This window comes from Choristoneura fumiferana, chromosome 4 (genome assembly GCF_025370935.1).
Source record: "Choristoneura fumiferana chromosome 4, NRCan_CFum_1, whole genome shotgun sequence".
In the NCBI taxonomy this organism is placed as follows: Eukaryota; Metazoa; Arthropoda; class Insecta; order Lepidoptera; family Tortricidae; genus Choristoneura; species Choristoneura fumiferana.
In genome coordinates, this window is record NC_133475.1 from 8,236,800 (window position 1) to 8,253,874 (window position 17,075).

Consider the following 17,075-nt stretch of genomic DNA (forward strand, 5'->3'; position numbering starts at 1 on the left):
CAAATGGCTTTGGCTGTAAAACAAAGTGCCGTTGTCGGCCGCGAGACCGCTCGACGAGAATGCCTTTGAATCAGTGACGCGGTTCTGTAATAAAGTGAACTGTTATTTAACTTTCTCGTACAAAATAATAGAATTTTAAGTTTTTGGTGTACCTACAAATAAATTGAGAGCCGAAGTACACCCAAAACACAAGCTTTACTTATTTTGACATTAGGTCAATGGTGTCTTTTCTAAATCGACTCCGTAAAATTTTGTCAGCTCCGTAAATTATTTGATTGGCAACATTAGATGTCATATTACTCATAAAATTCGTATCTATATTAAATCAATAGGAGTCGCTTCCACATTATTACTAGCTTTAGCTGCAATTTAGTGCATCAAACAAATGATGTCAAAACTATTTTAGGTATTTACTAGTGAAACACAGGTTAGAACCGCAAACAAAACTAAAAGTACATAAAGCAAATCATTACCTCCTGCCCGAAAATACATAAAATATTTAACTTATTTTTGGTGAGATTATGAAATATTAAAATGTAGTGCATTTATAATGGTTTCCCATCGGGAAAAGTCGGATCTCAATCAGAACACGACGGCACGCAAAATGTTAATCAGTATCAGTATTAAGTTTTTGGAAAGTTAAAGCAATTACAGAAATTATTTTAGAGTAGATTATAAAATATAGCTAGAAGAATAGTAGATTGTTGCACCAAGCAGAAAGTTATTTACTATTGCACCGAGTGCCAATTTGGAGTCCCAGCGTCAGCGAGGGCTTTAAGAAGCACGAGGGCAATATAAATTACTTAATGCGAGGTGCATAGCTGCTTTTCTTTCAACTATTACAGGAATAGTAGATGAAAAAAAACTCATGCTAAACAATTGATAGGGAAAAAATGTCACTAGCACTCGATGATTCCATTTTTGTAAGTTTACATTCGCACTTTCAAAAAATTTCCACGGAAAATTCGCAAGGTTCCCGCCAATTTTTTTTTTTAATTTCTTACTTTTTTTAGCAGAGTTAGTAGCAGATATTTTTACCCGCGATCTGTTAAATTTCGGATGGGCGCCAGGTTGGCCAACCAAACACACAGTTTTTTTTTTAAATACGGCTACTTACTCTTTTTGATAGGATTGGTAGCAATAATTTTTGTACGCAATCTGTCAAATTTCATAAGACCGTCAGGTTGACCAACCTCACTAACACTAGATTTTTTTACACTGTTCAGGCTATTTTAATAGCAAAAATACTTGTGTTACTTCTTTGGTGGTGCAATTAAAAAAATCTAAAACAATGCAATAAAGGATTTTCATACATTTTTGCTGCTCTAGAGCAGAAAAGTCCCGCTTTGTGCTGGGTATTTAGTGCGGTTATGATGAAATTATGGCAAAGTTGGAAGAAAAAGTAATAATCTTAAATCGCGTAACGTTCAGGACTGGCAGGAAGTCGCAAGTCGGCATCGGAAAAGATTGTCGGAAATCGTCCCGGCTCCTACACCCGTTTCCCGAGCAGAGCCACGAGTTTAAATACACCGGATTTAATATATCTGTCGTTCACGTACTGTCGGATTGCCTTGAAATGTTTGAGTTAAAACAATACTACGAATTTATCTCGGAATAAAAGTAATTTGATCGAATAAAATCGGTTATATTTCAATATTATTTTTAATCCCATGAATATCATTAAAAATGCTTGTTTATTTTTAACTTCCAACGCAAAAAGGGTGCTATAAGTTTGACCGTTATCTGTGTCTGTGTGTCTGTGCGTGGCATCGTAGCTCTTAAACGGGTGGACCGAATTGAATGCGTTTTTTTTTATTTGAAAGCAGGTTTTCTAGCAATGGTCCTTAGACATGTTTAATCAAAATCGGTTTTGCCGTTTTTGAGATATTGAACTTTGAATTGACAAAGTCGGGGGTTTCCCAACTTTTTAGTTGACTGAGTTTTTACGCGTTTTAATTTTTTATCGCTTTTTACATGTAATGGATTTTTACTGCAAATCGTCATTAACTCATTCATCATCATTCACCAGTCGTTTCAGGTCATTTTAAGTGTCTGCTTATCTTCTTCCATATAAATTGTATTCTCATAACTAGTTTAGTTGGAAGAGATCCCTTGTTAGGGATAAGCTTGCTTTTTGATCTCTCTCTGAGTATCTGTATTTTATCTTTATTTTTATGCGCAATAAAGTTTACAAATGTACATTCATTATAATATGCAAATGTATATCTTGATTCCAAATAAAAAATCGTAATCAACTTTAAGTAATTGTAGTAATCATTAAGTTTTTGCTCAAACATAATAGGTAGGTGTAATTGTAGGTAGACTACACATAATTATTAAAAAAAAACTGTGTATACGAGGAAAAACTACGCTTTTAACCATACCAACAACGCATTGCAGGCGCCTTGGTTGGTGCCAATGACAAGGGATTAACTAGTGCTTTAAGTGGAGTAAACAAGAATAGAAAATAATCATGATGGAAATAAATAATGTCAATATACAGACGGATCTATTTGTTATCCATAAACTTATTGTTTCCAGTTTTAATAGTCATAATATCATGAATCCTGAAAAAGATGAAACCGGTTGACTTTTTGAAATGTCATGTTATACGAGTATAATGCAGTAAATTAAGCTACTTTAATAACAAAAAGAAAAAATGTGGACGTCCTTAAGTTAAGAATGCCAAACAATCATTAAAAGTCTCCGGCAAGTAGAGAGGTTTTGAATTCGGAACGAAAAAGTGTCCAATAGCGTACGATACAAATCTCATGCTCATTTGAACTTAGAACTACTTGTAAAATATGTATATTTTTTGATACTGCAAAAAGCCACATCTTTGGGTCATTAAAAATGATGAACAATAAACATAATATAATTTATTATAAATGCTATTAAACCTTTCAATATGATTTTATTGGGATTTTTATTACATAAATAGAAATAGATGAGTTGCACGTTTATTAAAATTGATAAATATTTATTCCAACTCTAAGAGGGAAGCAGTATCCAGATCGCTTTTATTAACAAAATAAAGAAAAACAACGGCAGTGACTTTACTGCAACGATGTTGCGTACTTTATTAAAATACGGGAAAATTTTGAAATTTTGGAATGTAATTTATTCTCGATATATTTTTAAGTATATAAATATAAATTATGACGTGTTGAAGTGACAATGACAGATCAAAGTGAAGTTCAAATATTTGGAATTCAATGAGTAGACTCAGCCCTGTCCTCAGCATTTAAAAAAAATGAAATGGTTACTTTGTCTCACGCAGTGAGCAAAAATGCGATTTTACTCACTGATTAAAACTTGCTTGTTTGAGGTGCTGAGGTGAAAAAAAATCCGCTATTTTCTTCTTATATTTATTATATGAAAGAACGTTTTTTTCTAAAACTGTAAATTTATTCAAAATATAGTTCAGGACTATCCTATAGAGAACCCAATAGGTTAGGCTAGTTTAATTACAATTCTGAAGTTCTTATACAGTTAAAAAAAAAACATTCCTTTTAATTATATTGCAAAAATTTTTGCTACGAAGTTTACCTTAGTAAGATCCAAACACTCAGATCCGCCAGGACGCTTGTCAAGGAATTCAGTCAAATCGTAAAGTCCGTTATGGACCCGCCACAAGCCCTCCGCTCCATCGTCCATGGCCTTTCCAGTCAACCATTGCACCGGACCCTTAAAAGCGCCATCTCTTAACGAAGGATATTTTAGTTGAGGAAAAGTAACATGTGTCTTCTTGTCTGTTGCTCGCTGATGGGCTATCTCTTGATATTCAGCCCAATTAGGTGCCATTTTTACATCTTTACACGAATCATTCCGGCTCTCGACTCAGCGACTGTAGCTAGTGACAACCCAATATTTATTACAGATCTGTTCACTCACGAAGGAGCGCCCCTCCACAGCTAATAACAATGTGCACGAGTAAACCTCGTACTTAGACGTTATCTTAGTCTCAGTGCACTTAAAAAATCGGCCAAGAGCATGTCGGACCATGCTCAGTGTAGGGTTCCGTAGCCATTACAAAGAAAAGAAAACCAAGAAAGACGGAACACTCACCTCTTACAAAAATGAAATCGGTCACGTGAAAAAGTTCACTTACAAAAGAACGTATCTCCATAGCACTTACGTCCTTTTGATGAGAAGCACAGTTTTATGCCAATAACTCAAAAACAGTAGGTAAATCTGATCATGTCGAAATCTGTTTTAGTTTAAAGTTATATTAAGTTTTACCTTTGTGATTTTTTTATATTTTTTGAACATAATGATTTGGAAGATAAAAGGGGGCAGCACAATTTTTGCAATTTTCGGAGCAATTATTACTTCCTAAAATATTCGCCGAATCTAAAAAATTGTGAAACTTTTAAATATTTTTAAAATTGCTGTGTAAATATGTGCCATGACACGTTGATTTTTCTTTTTTTTTTAGTTTCTGTTCCATTTATGGAGTGCTCCCTTTAAAAATATTTATTTTTATTATTTTACACCCAAAGTAGGTAGGTAAGCTATTATAAGACACTATATTCCAATTGTGATTAGTGAACGTGTTCTAGTTTTTAAGTAAAATGCCTGTGACACACGGACAGGCGGACGAAACGAAATAAGGATTCCGTATTATCGTTTCGACTACGGAACCCTAAAAACTGCGTGTGCTATATTTTTAGTGTAATGTGGCCAGTTGTTGAACTTTGGCCAATATTGACGATTTACCCTCGTTTATTAAGGTTTTGCTCAACATAATAGGAAGGTAGGTACAGTTAAGTGCAAAAATATCTATTCGAATCACTCAAAAATAAGATAAGAAGCGGAATAAGAGTCGAAGGTACATATTTTTGAAACGTTGAATAAGTTCATATTTTTACACTTGACTGTACCTAGGTGTAAATGTAGGTAAGCTACACGTAACTAATTACGTATTTAAAAAAACTGTGTATTTATAATAAGAGGAAAAAATTACGCTTTTGGCCATACCAACAACGCATTGGAGTCGCCTTGGTTAGTGACAAGGGATTAACTAGAGCTTTAGGTGGAGTAAAAAAAAAAGAATGATAATGAAAATAAAATTAAATAATATGAATATATCTATAGGCGGATCTATTTCTTATCCATAAACTTATTGTTATCACGAGTCCTAAAAAAAAAGTAAGACTTTTTAATATGTCATGTTATAAATGCAGTAAATTAGGTTACTCCAAAAACAACTTCGACAAAAAAACTGTCAGGAGTTTCAGAAAAATAACTTTATTACAAATGAAAATTATGACAAACGATTCATTCTTAATTATAATTTTATAGCTGTTAATATAGATCATCAATATGCATAAAATGTTGAAATTGTACACATGTTCACTTGTTGGGTCCACGGGACTTAAATGTTCTTCATAAGCACACTGCAAGTTTACAATTTATCTCTTGATTTGTTACATAACAATGTCAATAATTCCACACCAACTATCTTCTTATCTCTCCAGCAGTACAATAACAATAGTTTGATGCTTAAGTACGTTTTAATCGAAATTTTAATATTTTACCAGTCAATGAAACAATAAAATAAAACTAGTTTTTTTAATGAGATTACGATGATTATGATGTTTTATTGAAGTTATTTGTCCCAACTATCATTTATTTATTCACAAATAGCAACAAGTACGGCAAATGTTGTGATTTAGAGGCACAAGGTTTTATCGAAGTAGTTACGATAAACACACTACTAAGTCAGTGCCGCATAGTCACAATAATAGCACGTTTGTTTTTACTTCGGATCTATTTGGTAATAAATATACGTATACATACACGTAATATGTATTATGTATGCCTAAAGGGTATCAAATCAGAGCAAAAAAGATAGCAATCACTCGTTTACTTAGAAAGTAAATACTTCTTATCCGTAAACTTCAAAGTTCTAATCATCATAAACTTTAAAATCAGTTTTAAGTGCGCTCTTATACTGGCCTATGAAAAGATCAAATTGACTAGTCAACCTGAAGTTAGCTCTGTACTTCTTGACATGCTCAAGGAACACTGGATACAGATAAGTCAGAACTGCGTGGTCCAGAGTGGGGAAGAGATGATGAAGAGCGTGGTTACCGAAAAACGTCAATATTCTGAAGTGGCTTCCATTGATGTCTTTGCGGTCCATAACCGCTTCGAGCTCATGCATACCCCAATCAGGAGTTTCCGTTTTGTAACTGAAAGTAAAAGTAAAAGAGGAGAAGTAAGTAAGTAAGAGACGATCACCTTTTACGTTCGCGTACTCGTACATGTATACGTATTTTTTGTACTAGGTATAGTTGCAAAATCAGTAGTATATAAATATAAGTTTAGTGTAATAGTTTCGTGCAGGGACACATGAAATAGTAGATTCATAACCAGGGGTGGAAAGTGACCCATTTCACCTGAGATAATAATAATAATAATGATAATAATTCTTTATTTCCATAAAAAGGCACAAGTATCTTAGACTAATATATGTAGTAACTAGACAAAATCGTAAATAAAGTGGGCCACAGCTGCCAAACTAGGTGTGAACCTGTATTTCAGCAGTCGGAGCTCTTCCATGAGGTCAAATAAATGTGCTGAAATCTAGCAACAACACAACAACGATATGATATTTCTCACTTCGTTCGAGCGCCAATAGTTCGAGGGGAAATGGATAATTTCACCCGATTTAGACACTCTACTTTTAATTTCGACTGTGAGGAAAGTGAAATACCACAAAAAATTAAAATAATAAAAAATTGAATTTACATAAGCATCCAACCTCTAACGGTACCTTTTCGACAGGCTACTTGCCACGGCCAACTATAAAAAAAATCGAGTTGGTCACGACCAAGGAGCTTATATACAAAACTGGAGGTTGAACACCGAACGAAGAAGTTTGACCTTTATTACTTATTTATATATTCCATATCTTTTTTTCACATTTCACGAATGACTTCCATCTCTATCTAAACCTAACTAAAGAAAGAGATGGAATATGTTCGTGACGTAATAAAGATCAAATTTCTTGTTTCAAACGGATGTTCGGCGTTCAATCTCCAGTGTTGTATATAAGCTTCTTGGCCACGACGTGCATCTAGATGGCCATGCCGAAACGTGAAAAACAAGTGTCATTGACGTAACTCAATTATCTTCGACTCCGTGGCTAATAGAAAAATAAATAAAAAAATAATTTCCACCCTAGAGATGAAAACGCAATTTTCCACCCGGCTATCTACCTTTACTATCTACATTTACATTGCAGGAGGTCTATCAACATTTTACCTTTCGGTACACGAGGACCGCCTGGGTAGCATGGGAAACAGATGGCCGCTAGGGTTAAAACGTTCTTGAATGTAGACCGTGAATCGGCAAACGCAGCGTAGGACGTCCACCAACGAGATGGATGAAAACTCCGTTAAAGCTGCGGGTTTACGGTTGATGCTGGTCGCTTCCAACCAAAACAACTAGAGATCTAAAAGGTAGGTCTATATCCAACAGTACATGTACTACGGCGGATACGAAGAACATGATGATGACACGGGCACTATCTAGAACCTTACGGGCTGAAAAAAATATTTTACCTCGGCTGATCGCCGTCTTTCCATATATCCGGGTGGTGATGAGCAGCATTAGAGCCAGTCGTATAGAAAATCAGGCTTCCTGTGCAGATAATCCACAACCACATGGTAAATGCTTCGTAGAAAGTGCACCCGCTTGCCAACCACATCCAAACCGGAACCAAAGCTCCGACCAAGTCCGTGAAATGGAAGTGATTAGTATAGTATCCTTTACGAACCAAGGCAGAGATGAATCTGAAAAATTATTAATTGAAAATGTTAGGTGTATACACATAACGAAGAGCATAGATGTCTAAAAGAAACAAAAATAAACGGTTTTTAATACTTTTCATGCAACGTTGGGGGCCAAAGTATAATACGATATTTCTTTTCCATGTATATTAAAAATAATAATGTTTCGATCTAACAGTACCTAAAGTTTCATGTTGTCCACTATCCATCAACATAGTATACGACAATGTGAACAATGATGAGGGTGTAACAAAAGATTTATTATGTACATATAAATATTATACTCACCTAGTGAAAAACAAGACGAGAAACGTAAATGGGAAGTAAAGACATTCAATTAGTAAAGCAAAGTGCTTAGAATAGAATGGCTTGTCTTTTCTAGGGTTCCAATAGACTAGAGGTTCGAAGGCACTGATCTCCAAATCCATTAGGGTATTGGGATAGAGATGATGAGAAAGTGCGTGTGAGACTCTGAAATCCCTGTAAATTGAAAAATTTAACTTGAGATAAAGAAAACAATAGGTACTAAAAAATACCGATTATAAGCAAGCATAGATGTTCAAATCAAATGAAAGTAATTGTGAATAATCAATAATTTGTGGACTGCGCCTACCCTAACCTACACTTGTAAATACCATTATTATTTTGCCCGGCTTCGAAGGTTTCTGAAGGGGTGATTCGTAAGGGTCTGCTTCCCAAAGCCGTCGCTTATCAAAACCCGTTCGTTTGGATCTTTAAGCGCTTAACCAGTCTTTCAAAAGAGCAATCTCTTGAAGGAGTTTCTCTTTCAACGCTAATCATAACTACTACTGATGTAAGAGTCAACATTGTTTGTAAGTTTGCATGTTATCAATTAATTTCACTAACCTGTATGACCACATCCCCAAACTGAAAAGGTGCATCCTCCAATTCGATTTTCTGTGGATATAATTGTGAGCCGCAATAATCGTCCAAGCTAACGTAAGAGATGCAATGAAGTATGACAAATTGACGAGCACAGGATTTTTTGTATAACAGGAAAATGCTGTTGAGAGTAAGTATGTAGCAAATAACCCGTCAATTATCCTGTCAGATTTCTTATGAGTGTCCTTAGGAACCTTTTTTAACTCTTCAAAGATTGCCCTTCTCAGTGTTCGGTAAAATCCGTCGTCTTCAAAAACAAAAGGCGAGTTTCGTGGTGTCTTAGCATCTCTTACGTAGAATTTTTCAAGAGTTTTGTTAACGGACGAATTTAGATGATGAGATTCAAACGCTTCTGTTATGTCAGTTCCCTGAAAATGTATAAGTAAAATTACTACAATGTCATTTACTCCTCGTACGCGGGAACTAAAAAAAAGTACTGCATTCTAGTCTCATCTGTTTTAATAAGCACAAATTCTGCTGATTTAAATAAAAATAACACGAGAAGATATGTAGTTTTAAATTTGAAACGGATCCGCGTCTTAACCATGCCAGGGGTTAACAGTAATGTTGCATACTACAGGGTCTTAAGTGGCGCACAGTAATAGTTTTTTCTTACTCTGTCCCTCTGGATTAAACACTTCTACGTCAAAATATGCAAAACTCAGTACATGTTTTCATTAATTTCACATTCACGAACCTGATCTCGTGGTTACCCTGTTTCTTACGTTGAACGAACATAGACACAGCATGTTTTTAATAGACCTTTTGGTATTTATTTTGCTGTATGTAATTGAGAAATCAATTGAAGTTTAATTGATTGCTATAAGAGGTTTTGCAGCTGGAAGGTCCGTCCAAATTGCTACCACCATCTTGCTCGCTAATCCTGCCGTGACGCAGCAGTGCTTGCACTGTTGTGTTTCGGCGTGGAGAGTAAGACAGCCGGTGAAATTACTGGCACTTGAGGTATCCCATCTTAGGCCTCTAGGTTGGCAACGCATCTGCAATATCCCTGGTGTTGCAGATGTTTATGGGCGGTGGTGATCTCTTACTATCAGGAGACCCACTTGCTCGTTTGCCATCCAGTCGAATAAAAAAAATAAAAATATAAGAGGTATGCACTGAAATTGCCTTGAGATGCTGCGATATAAACTACAATTTTTGTTCACCGCTTAGGAGTCAATCGTCAGTCCTGTGTATCAATTGCAACAAACGGTTAAGCGTGTCACGATGTGAGCGACAGATGATGATGAAGAGGTAAGGAAAGGAGATGTTCAAGAGGTTTATTAAGTAAGATAGAAGGCACAATTGTGTCTTCAAGATCCCTTAGAGGGTTAAGTAAAACAGGATACGAATGTGTGATGAAACTGGTTATAAAACACCGTGTAGTTAAAACTGCACTGTGAAACTGTTATGATATTATGATCGAAAAGATATTGATGTCAAAATAATAAAAATATTTAGCACGTCCTTACAGTACGGCTGATGATCGCAGAATGAATTTTGACATAAAAACAAAGTGCTGAATTTGAAAGTACAGTGGATATTCGAAAATTGAAATTAGAATTGAATTTTTAAAACGAACCAAAACATGAAATGACGAAGAGGTTAACAATCGACAAGGCTTGGTCAGCCTTGTTACAAGCGCCAGCTTGCAGAGGTATTTTTAATAATAATAATAATAATAAACTGTTTATTGCCATAGTATAAACAAGTGGATAAAAAATACGCATATTATGATATATTATTATTGTTTTCTGATATTTTGAGAGCAATTTTAATAAAATAACATTTTCATATTTTACTTGTACTATTATTTCACGTACATATATGACAACAAATTATTAATTAAGAGTGGTATAAAATCATTTCCATAAGCAATTATTAGCGCTTATTCTAATATGCCTACCATTCAAGTACAGTGAAAAACCGTGTTGCATTCGAAATATTAGTGAAATAATCGATATTGTCCACCAGCGTACCAGTCGAAACATTAATTTGATCTGTATTTCTCTATTTCTACCACTTTTGAATAATATTTTCAAGTTACATGATTTTAAAAATCGGTACCGTATTTGTGACCGTGGATACTGTGTTTGTGACAGAACAATCATAATCTATGAAACATCAAATAGACAGCCAAAGTTCAATACGCATAATTATGTATGTATGTAAACTCTTCATAGCACATAAAAATAATAACACAAATACACAGAGAGGAGAACAAAGGCGAGCTTATGCCTAAAAAGGATCTCTTCCAGCCAACCAAATTATTATCGGGATCCTGGTTTTTTTGCCGATTTTTTTTCCAAAAGATTCATTTCCCAACTGGTTCATAATAATCATAACGGACGAAATATTTTTTTCGACAGTTTAAACTATACAGGATATATTTCGGGACTATCCTGTAAAACTATAAGTTAGTTTAGGTTACTTTAATAACAATTCTGAAGTAAGGAAAGTAGAGGGCGGCACCTTTGAACACTTCTTAAGTAACATCATCATCATCATCATCCCAGCCTATACACGTCCCACTGCTAATAACATATAATATTATATTTGTCGTATGGTGCTACATATCAAGATATATATTATTTTTATGAATTGATATGCTGTTTGTGCTACATAATAAAAATAATATTTACTTGTTATTACTTTAATAAAAGTAACAATATGTTTTTTTAAACCCATTTTTGTTCATATGTGCCACCTGCAGGGGGCACATTTGATAACCTTAGGGGCAGTTTTGAAATACCATGACAACAAGAAAACAATGTAGCTTAGAATATAATCAACACTGTATTTAAGACATATAGATCTTATATTATAAAACTGTAAACAGCCTGGGGCAGCCTTGAACAAGCGTAACTAACTTATTATTATAACTGAAATCTAGTTAAATATAGCAATTAAAATCTTTATATTATCTAAAAATATACCATTTAAAATAGTCTCAGTTTAAGTATCTGGGGGCACTTTTGAACATTTTATTCATAAGTGCCCCATAGATTTTTTTTCAAATCTGCCCCAATACCATCCTTCAGAAACAAAAGCTACTAGACGACCAAGAAACTTGTATTCAATGAACTTATATTGGTAATACACTGGCTATAATATACACAACACTATGAATAATCAAAACTCGAAAATAATACTTACGTTTTCAGTAATACGCTTACAATCAAAAAAATAAATGTTTATTTTCGTCTTTGTAAATCCGACAAAATTTATTCTAATTGTCACTGACATTGATGTAAATTGGGAACTGACAGACGTGTAGTTCGGTGTTACCAGTATTTAAAAGGTTTTGGAGGTTATTAAAAACAAATGACGCGGTCATAAATCAAATAATTCAAAACTGCCTCTGTTCTGAACTGCCCCCCTCTCCCCTACTTGTTTCAAGAAAAATATTCGTCTATGTGAAACATCCCTCCCTCCCTCTGTGATCCCTTAAAGGTAGAAGTTCGTCTTTTTACATAATATATATATCTCAATGTTTGTCAATTGTGGTTGTTTGCTTATTTTGTAAAATAAAGAGTTTACATACATACCTACACTAGAGAACCATTATTATTCATTACAAAAACTGATGTTATGAAGCTTACCTTAGTAAGATCCAACCACTCAGATCCGCCAGGATGCTTGTGAAGGAATTCAGTCAAATCGTAAAGTCCGTTATGGACCCGCCACAAGCCCTCCGCTCCATCGTCCATGGCCTTTCCAGTCAACCATTGTACCGGATCCTTCAAAGCGCTATCTCTTAACGAAGGATATTTTAGTTGAGGAAAAGTAACATGTGTCTTCTTCTCTATTGCTCGCTGATGGGCTATCTCTTGATATTCAGCCCCTTTAGGTGCCATCTTTACGTCTTTACAAGAACTATTCCGGCTCTCGACTCAGCGACTGCTAGTGCTAACCCAATATTTATTACTTATGTAAGTTATGTATGCTTAATTACGATGCTCCCTATCATTTTAACCTTCACCTTTCATTATCTCCCAATAGTACAGCAAAATAAACCATGGTGATTAGTTATGTATTTGTTTACAAACTTTATCAAATGTATTGTGAGAGTTAATTTAGTTTTTATGTAACTCTCAATCTTGTAAATAAAAACAAACTGTCAAATTATGTAATTAATTAAGTATATGATAATATCATCGCTTGAGACAAGCTCGACTGATTTAATTGGTTTTCTTTTTTGTTATGTTCATAATTAACTACTAGGACTAGGACATGTTTTGAGAGAGAAAGAGATAAACATACATACAGATGTATATTCGACACTCAGGACCAAATAATAGCTCGAAGAAAATAAAGCTGCCAAGAGCATGTCGGACCAGGCTCAGTGTGGGGTTCCGTATCCATTAGAAAAGAAAGCTAGGAAAGAGGGGACACTCACCTTTTACAAAAATGAAATTGGTCACGTGAAAAAGTTTACTTGCAAAAGAGAAATTACGTCCTGTGCCTATATATACTCCAAATTTCATCAGTATTGTACCTACGTTTTCTAGTTTTTGAATAAAATGCCTGTGACATACCTACGGACAAACGAATGAAATTACAACGGATCCGTTTTGTCCTTTCGACTACGGAACCCTAAAAACTGCATCTGCTATATGCATGCTGTAAGCATAATAAACAGACGTCGATACTTTATCAGTTAACCCGACATACTCAAGTACAATCACGGTCATTAGTGCATTAGATAACGAACCATTGCACGAACGAATACTCATTTCGCAAAGGGCCGGCATCGCATCCATAACTCAGCTTATGTTATGTGCATCGTTTGCCCCTATATATATTATATGCAAGTGTAGAATGCAACCTCAAGGAACAGATTGGAGTGTGCAAGCTCATCAAAGACATTCAAAGACCTATTTAAATGAAGAATGTCAGCTTTCCTCAGTTGAAATATCCTTCTTTGAGGTATAACGGTCTGAGAGAAACTACCTAATCAATGGCTTGAAGGTAAAGTCGTGGACACGGTGCTGAAGATCTGTGGAATGTACAAGACACGGTATAGGTAGAGTCATTCACGATGACGCTGGCCGTGATTCTTTTTACAATGGATGACACTAGGTATAATATGCCTATAATAGTATAATATACCTAAGTGATATTATGACTTTAACTATCTCAAAGTTTATCAATAGTATTTTGTTTCTTTTCTTTTGTACAATAAAGAGTTTACATATGTATACATGCATACTATACCACTGTTATGAAAATTGAACTGCCGGATCTAATAGTCCACATTATGTATAGTATGAATCTCTCAAAGGGTCGGCAACGCACCTGTGATACCCCTCATGTTTCGTGTGCCTATGGGCGGCGGTAATAACTTCCTATCAAGTGACCCGCACAGTGACCCGCGTAGTGGGTGCGGGGGGGCGATCCCGGGCGGCAATTTTGAGGGGGCGGCAAAATTCCATAATAAACAATAATGAATAATAGGTATCTAGATAATACTTAATATACTTCACAATTTTTCGCACCTTCGATTCGGACCGTTTAGAATGAGCACGAAATTTTCCATTACTTATACTGTGAAATCGGGGAATCCCCGTGCTATAATTGAATGGTACATTGACATCTCGTACATACTTTGATTTGGATAGGTATTCAACTAAATGTAAACAAAACAACGTCAATTGGTGTCTTAAATATTGAAATACCCCCATTAAACTATCTAAACATTTACATTTCTATACTGAAATGCACTGTAAGTTCGTTCTTATAGCATTATAAATAGGGTAAACAATCTGTACGAGTCTTTTTATTGAAAAACGTTTTTAAAAAAAAACAGAAACTATTACTTATGATATCAAAATAATGTAAATGATCATATTATGTCCTTGCTAATTGTTACATAATGTATGGTGTGGCTTATTTTTCAAAAGTGTTTTTCAATAAAAAGACACGTCAAGGTCGCTTACCTTCATACTAATGCTAAAAAAAAAATAAGTATAGCCTAGTTTGTATTACAATGATAGATAAGTAAAATGTTTAAAATCCTTGCATGTACCGAATCTGGCAGCCGAAGTTTGTTTATATTTAGTTAAATACCTATTGAATTATTTTATCGTTCATTCACCATTACCTCGCATATTTCGTTTTCTAGTTTTTTATTCCGTACAACGGCAAAATCTACTAGACACTGGCAAAAGTCCTCAAATGGACAGCGCCACATTTTTCTAAAAAACAATAACCACCTTTGCGCCAGGAACGATTCGAGGCGGTCTTTTTTTATAATATAAAAATACTAGCTTCTGCCCGCGACTTCGTCCGCTTGAAATAGTAATTTTGGGAAGTATTTAATTTATATAGGATACCTATTCTGCCAATAATAGTACATAGAAACTTCTACGGTTTACCAAAAATAACCTTTTAGTACATTGCTACAAATATAAACTATTTTTTTTTGTTCTTCCATACATCCATCCATCCGATGTTCTTTGGTAAAGCATAAATATTTTGCGGGTAGCCATATTTTAGCAATACGACGTGTATTCTACCCTGCCAACACAAAAGGACTAATTCTTCATAGTGAACTATTGACACCTTACGTCCTTTATTGTAAGTCAAGGCATTTTTACTAAGCATAGCTACACATATTTTCCGATAAATATACTTATACGTAGTAACTTTTTTGGAATTCCTTAAGAACTTTCATCCCCATATTTTCAAGTAAATAGGTCGAAATTTGAAAAGCGCCAGATCAAATGTTTTTTAGGGTTCCGTACTTTAAAAGGAAAAAATGGAACCCTTGTAGGATTACTTTGCTTTGTCAAGACCCTTTATCTCGTAAACGCGCGGAGTAAGGTATATATCGAGTTGAAATTAAAACCCTAAACTCAGGTCAATAGTCCCGAAAGCTGTGAAAAAATCACACCTCTAAGTCAAGGCAATCAAAAGCTATACAAATTGCCTCAAGAGAAAAAGTTATAGGGTAGGTACTTCCGGCTGTCCTAGAAACTTGGAATTTTGCATAAAGGTAGCTCTTATAGTACAATAAATAAGAAAAATCTGAAAATCATAATTTTTCATGTCTGACTGTATATGTGAATAAGCCATCTAAAATGACCCCACATTGCGTACATTTTGCTTATGAGCTTAAAAGGCTCTGCTAACACTGCACCATCCCCTCTGCTAACATCCCCTCGCAGGTAACATTTTCAAAAACGCTTAAACAAATATCTATTTATTTCTTATAAGTAGCCCAATGCCAAGTTTCATAAAGAACCATCGATTTATCTTCGACAATGACGATCTTCCATATAAAGTTTCATCCCCTATTTCACCCCTCACAGGAAGAATTTTTAAAAACGCGCGAACAAATATGTATTTGTCTCTTATCACGTGCCCAAATACCAAGTTTCATAAAGAACCATCGATTTATCTTCGACAATGACGATCTTCCATATAAACTTTCATCCCCTATTTCACCCCCTCACAGGAAGAATTAAAAAAAACGTGCGAACAAATATTTATTTATCTCTTTTCACGTGCCGAAATGGCAAGTTTAATAAAGATTCATCGATTTATCTTCAATAATGACGACCTTGCGTATAAACTTTCATCCCCTATTTCATCCCCTCACAGGTCAATTTTTTTTAAAAGCTCAAACAAATATAGAATTATTTCTTATTAAGTGCCTAAATGCCAAGTTTCATGGTTTTATGTTCGATAGCTACGAACTTCCACCATATAAACTTTCATCCCCTATTTCAACCCCTGAAAGCCTCTTTTTCGCGATAAAAAATAGCCTATGTTCTTTCCCAGGGTCTATTCTATCTCTGTACCAAATTTCATCAAAATCGGTTCAGCGGTTTAGGCGTGAAAGCGTAACAGACAGACAGACAGACAGACAGACAGACAGAGTTACTTTCGCATTTATAATATTAGTATGGAAGTATGGATTATTTAAGTTAGCTAGTAGATTTATTATTTAGTAGTATTTAGCTCTTAGGTATATGATTGTATTTTTTACTTTTACTATTACTATCAATGGATGACCAATATTGATAATATTCAAACCAAATATAGGTACTATGGTTTTTTAAGACCTAAACAAGACCACTGGGCCGCATGCTCCTTTTCTCCCTCTTACATAAGAAAAGCCGCGGGCAAAGTCCAGTATAATCTATTTTAAAAATTCTATTAACACTGATACGACCACTCATACCATTTTCACAATTGTTTGAAAAAAAAAACAGCGTCTGTAGTATGTCTTTCATCCGAGTCTGCGGTTGACGACATGCCAAAGTGTCAAATAAATGTCTGTAGTGTTTGATATTCCGAATATCAGCACGTCATCTGTTTGTTATTTTGCCTTACTTTAATTTACCTTTCCTTCTTATTCGACATAAA

At 34.8% G+C, this 17,075-nt stretch overlaps 1 protein-coding gene across 1 annotated transcript; it reads right to left on the reverse strand.

Annotated features, from left to right (window-relative positions):
- Window positions 1-5,230: 5,230 nt before the first annotated feature.
- Window positions 5,231-12,623, reverse strand: LOC141427405 (cytochrome b5-related protein-like). Its single transcript, XM_074086784.1, has 5 exons — window positions 12,305-12,623; window positions 8,667-9,070; window positions 8,088-8,279; window positions 7,572-7,802; window positions 5,231-6,197 (listed from the first exon to the last, which is right to left on the reverse strand). The coding sequence occupies exons 1-5, from the start codon at window positions 12,557-12,559 to the stop codon at window positions 5,912-5,914; spliced, it is 1,368 nt and encodes a 455-aa protein (XP_073942885.1). The 5' UTR covers window positions 12,560-12,623; the 3' UTR covers window positions 5,231-5,911.
- Between the last annotated feature and the right edge of the window lie 4,452 nt (window positions 12,624-17,075).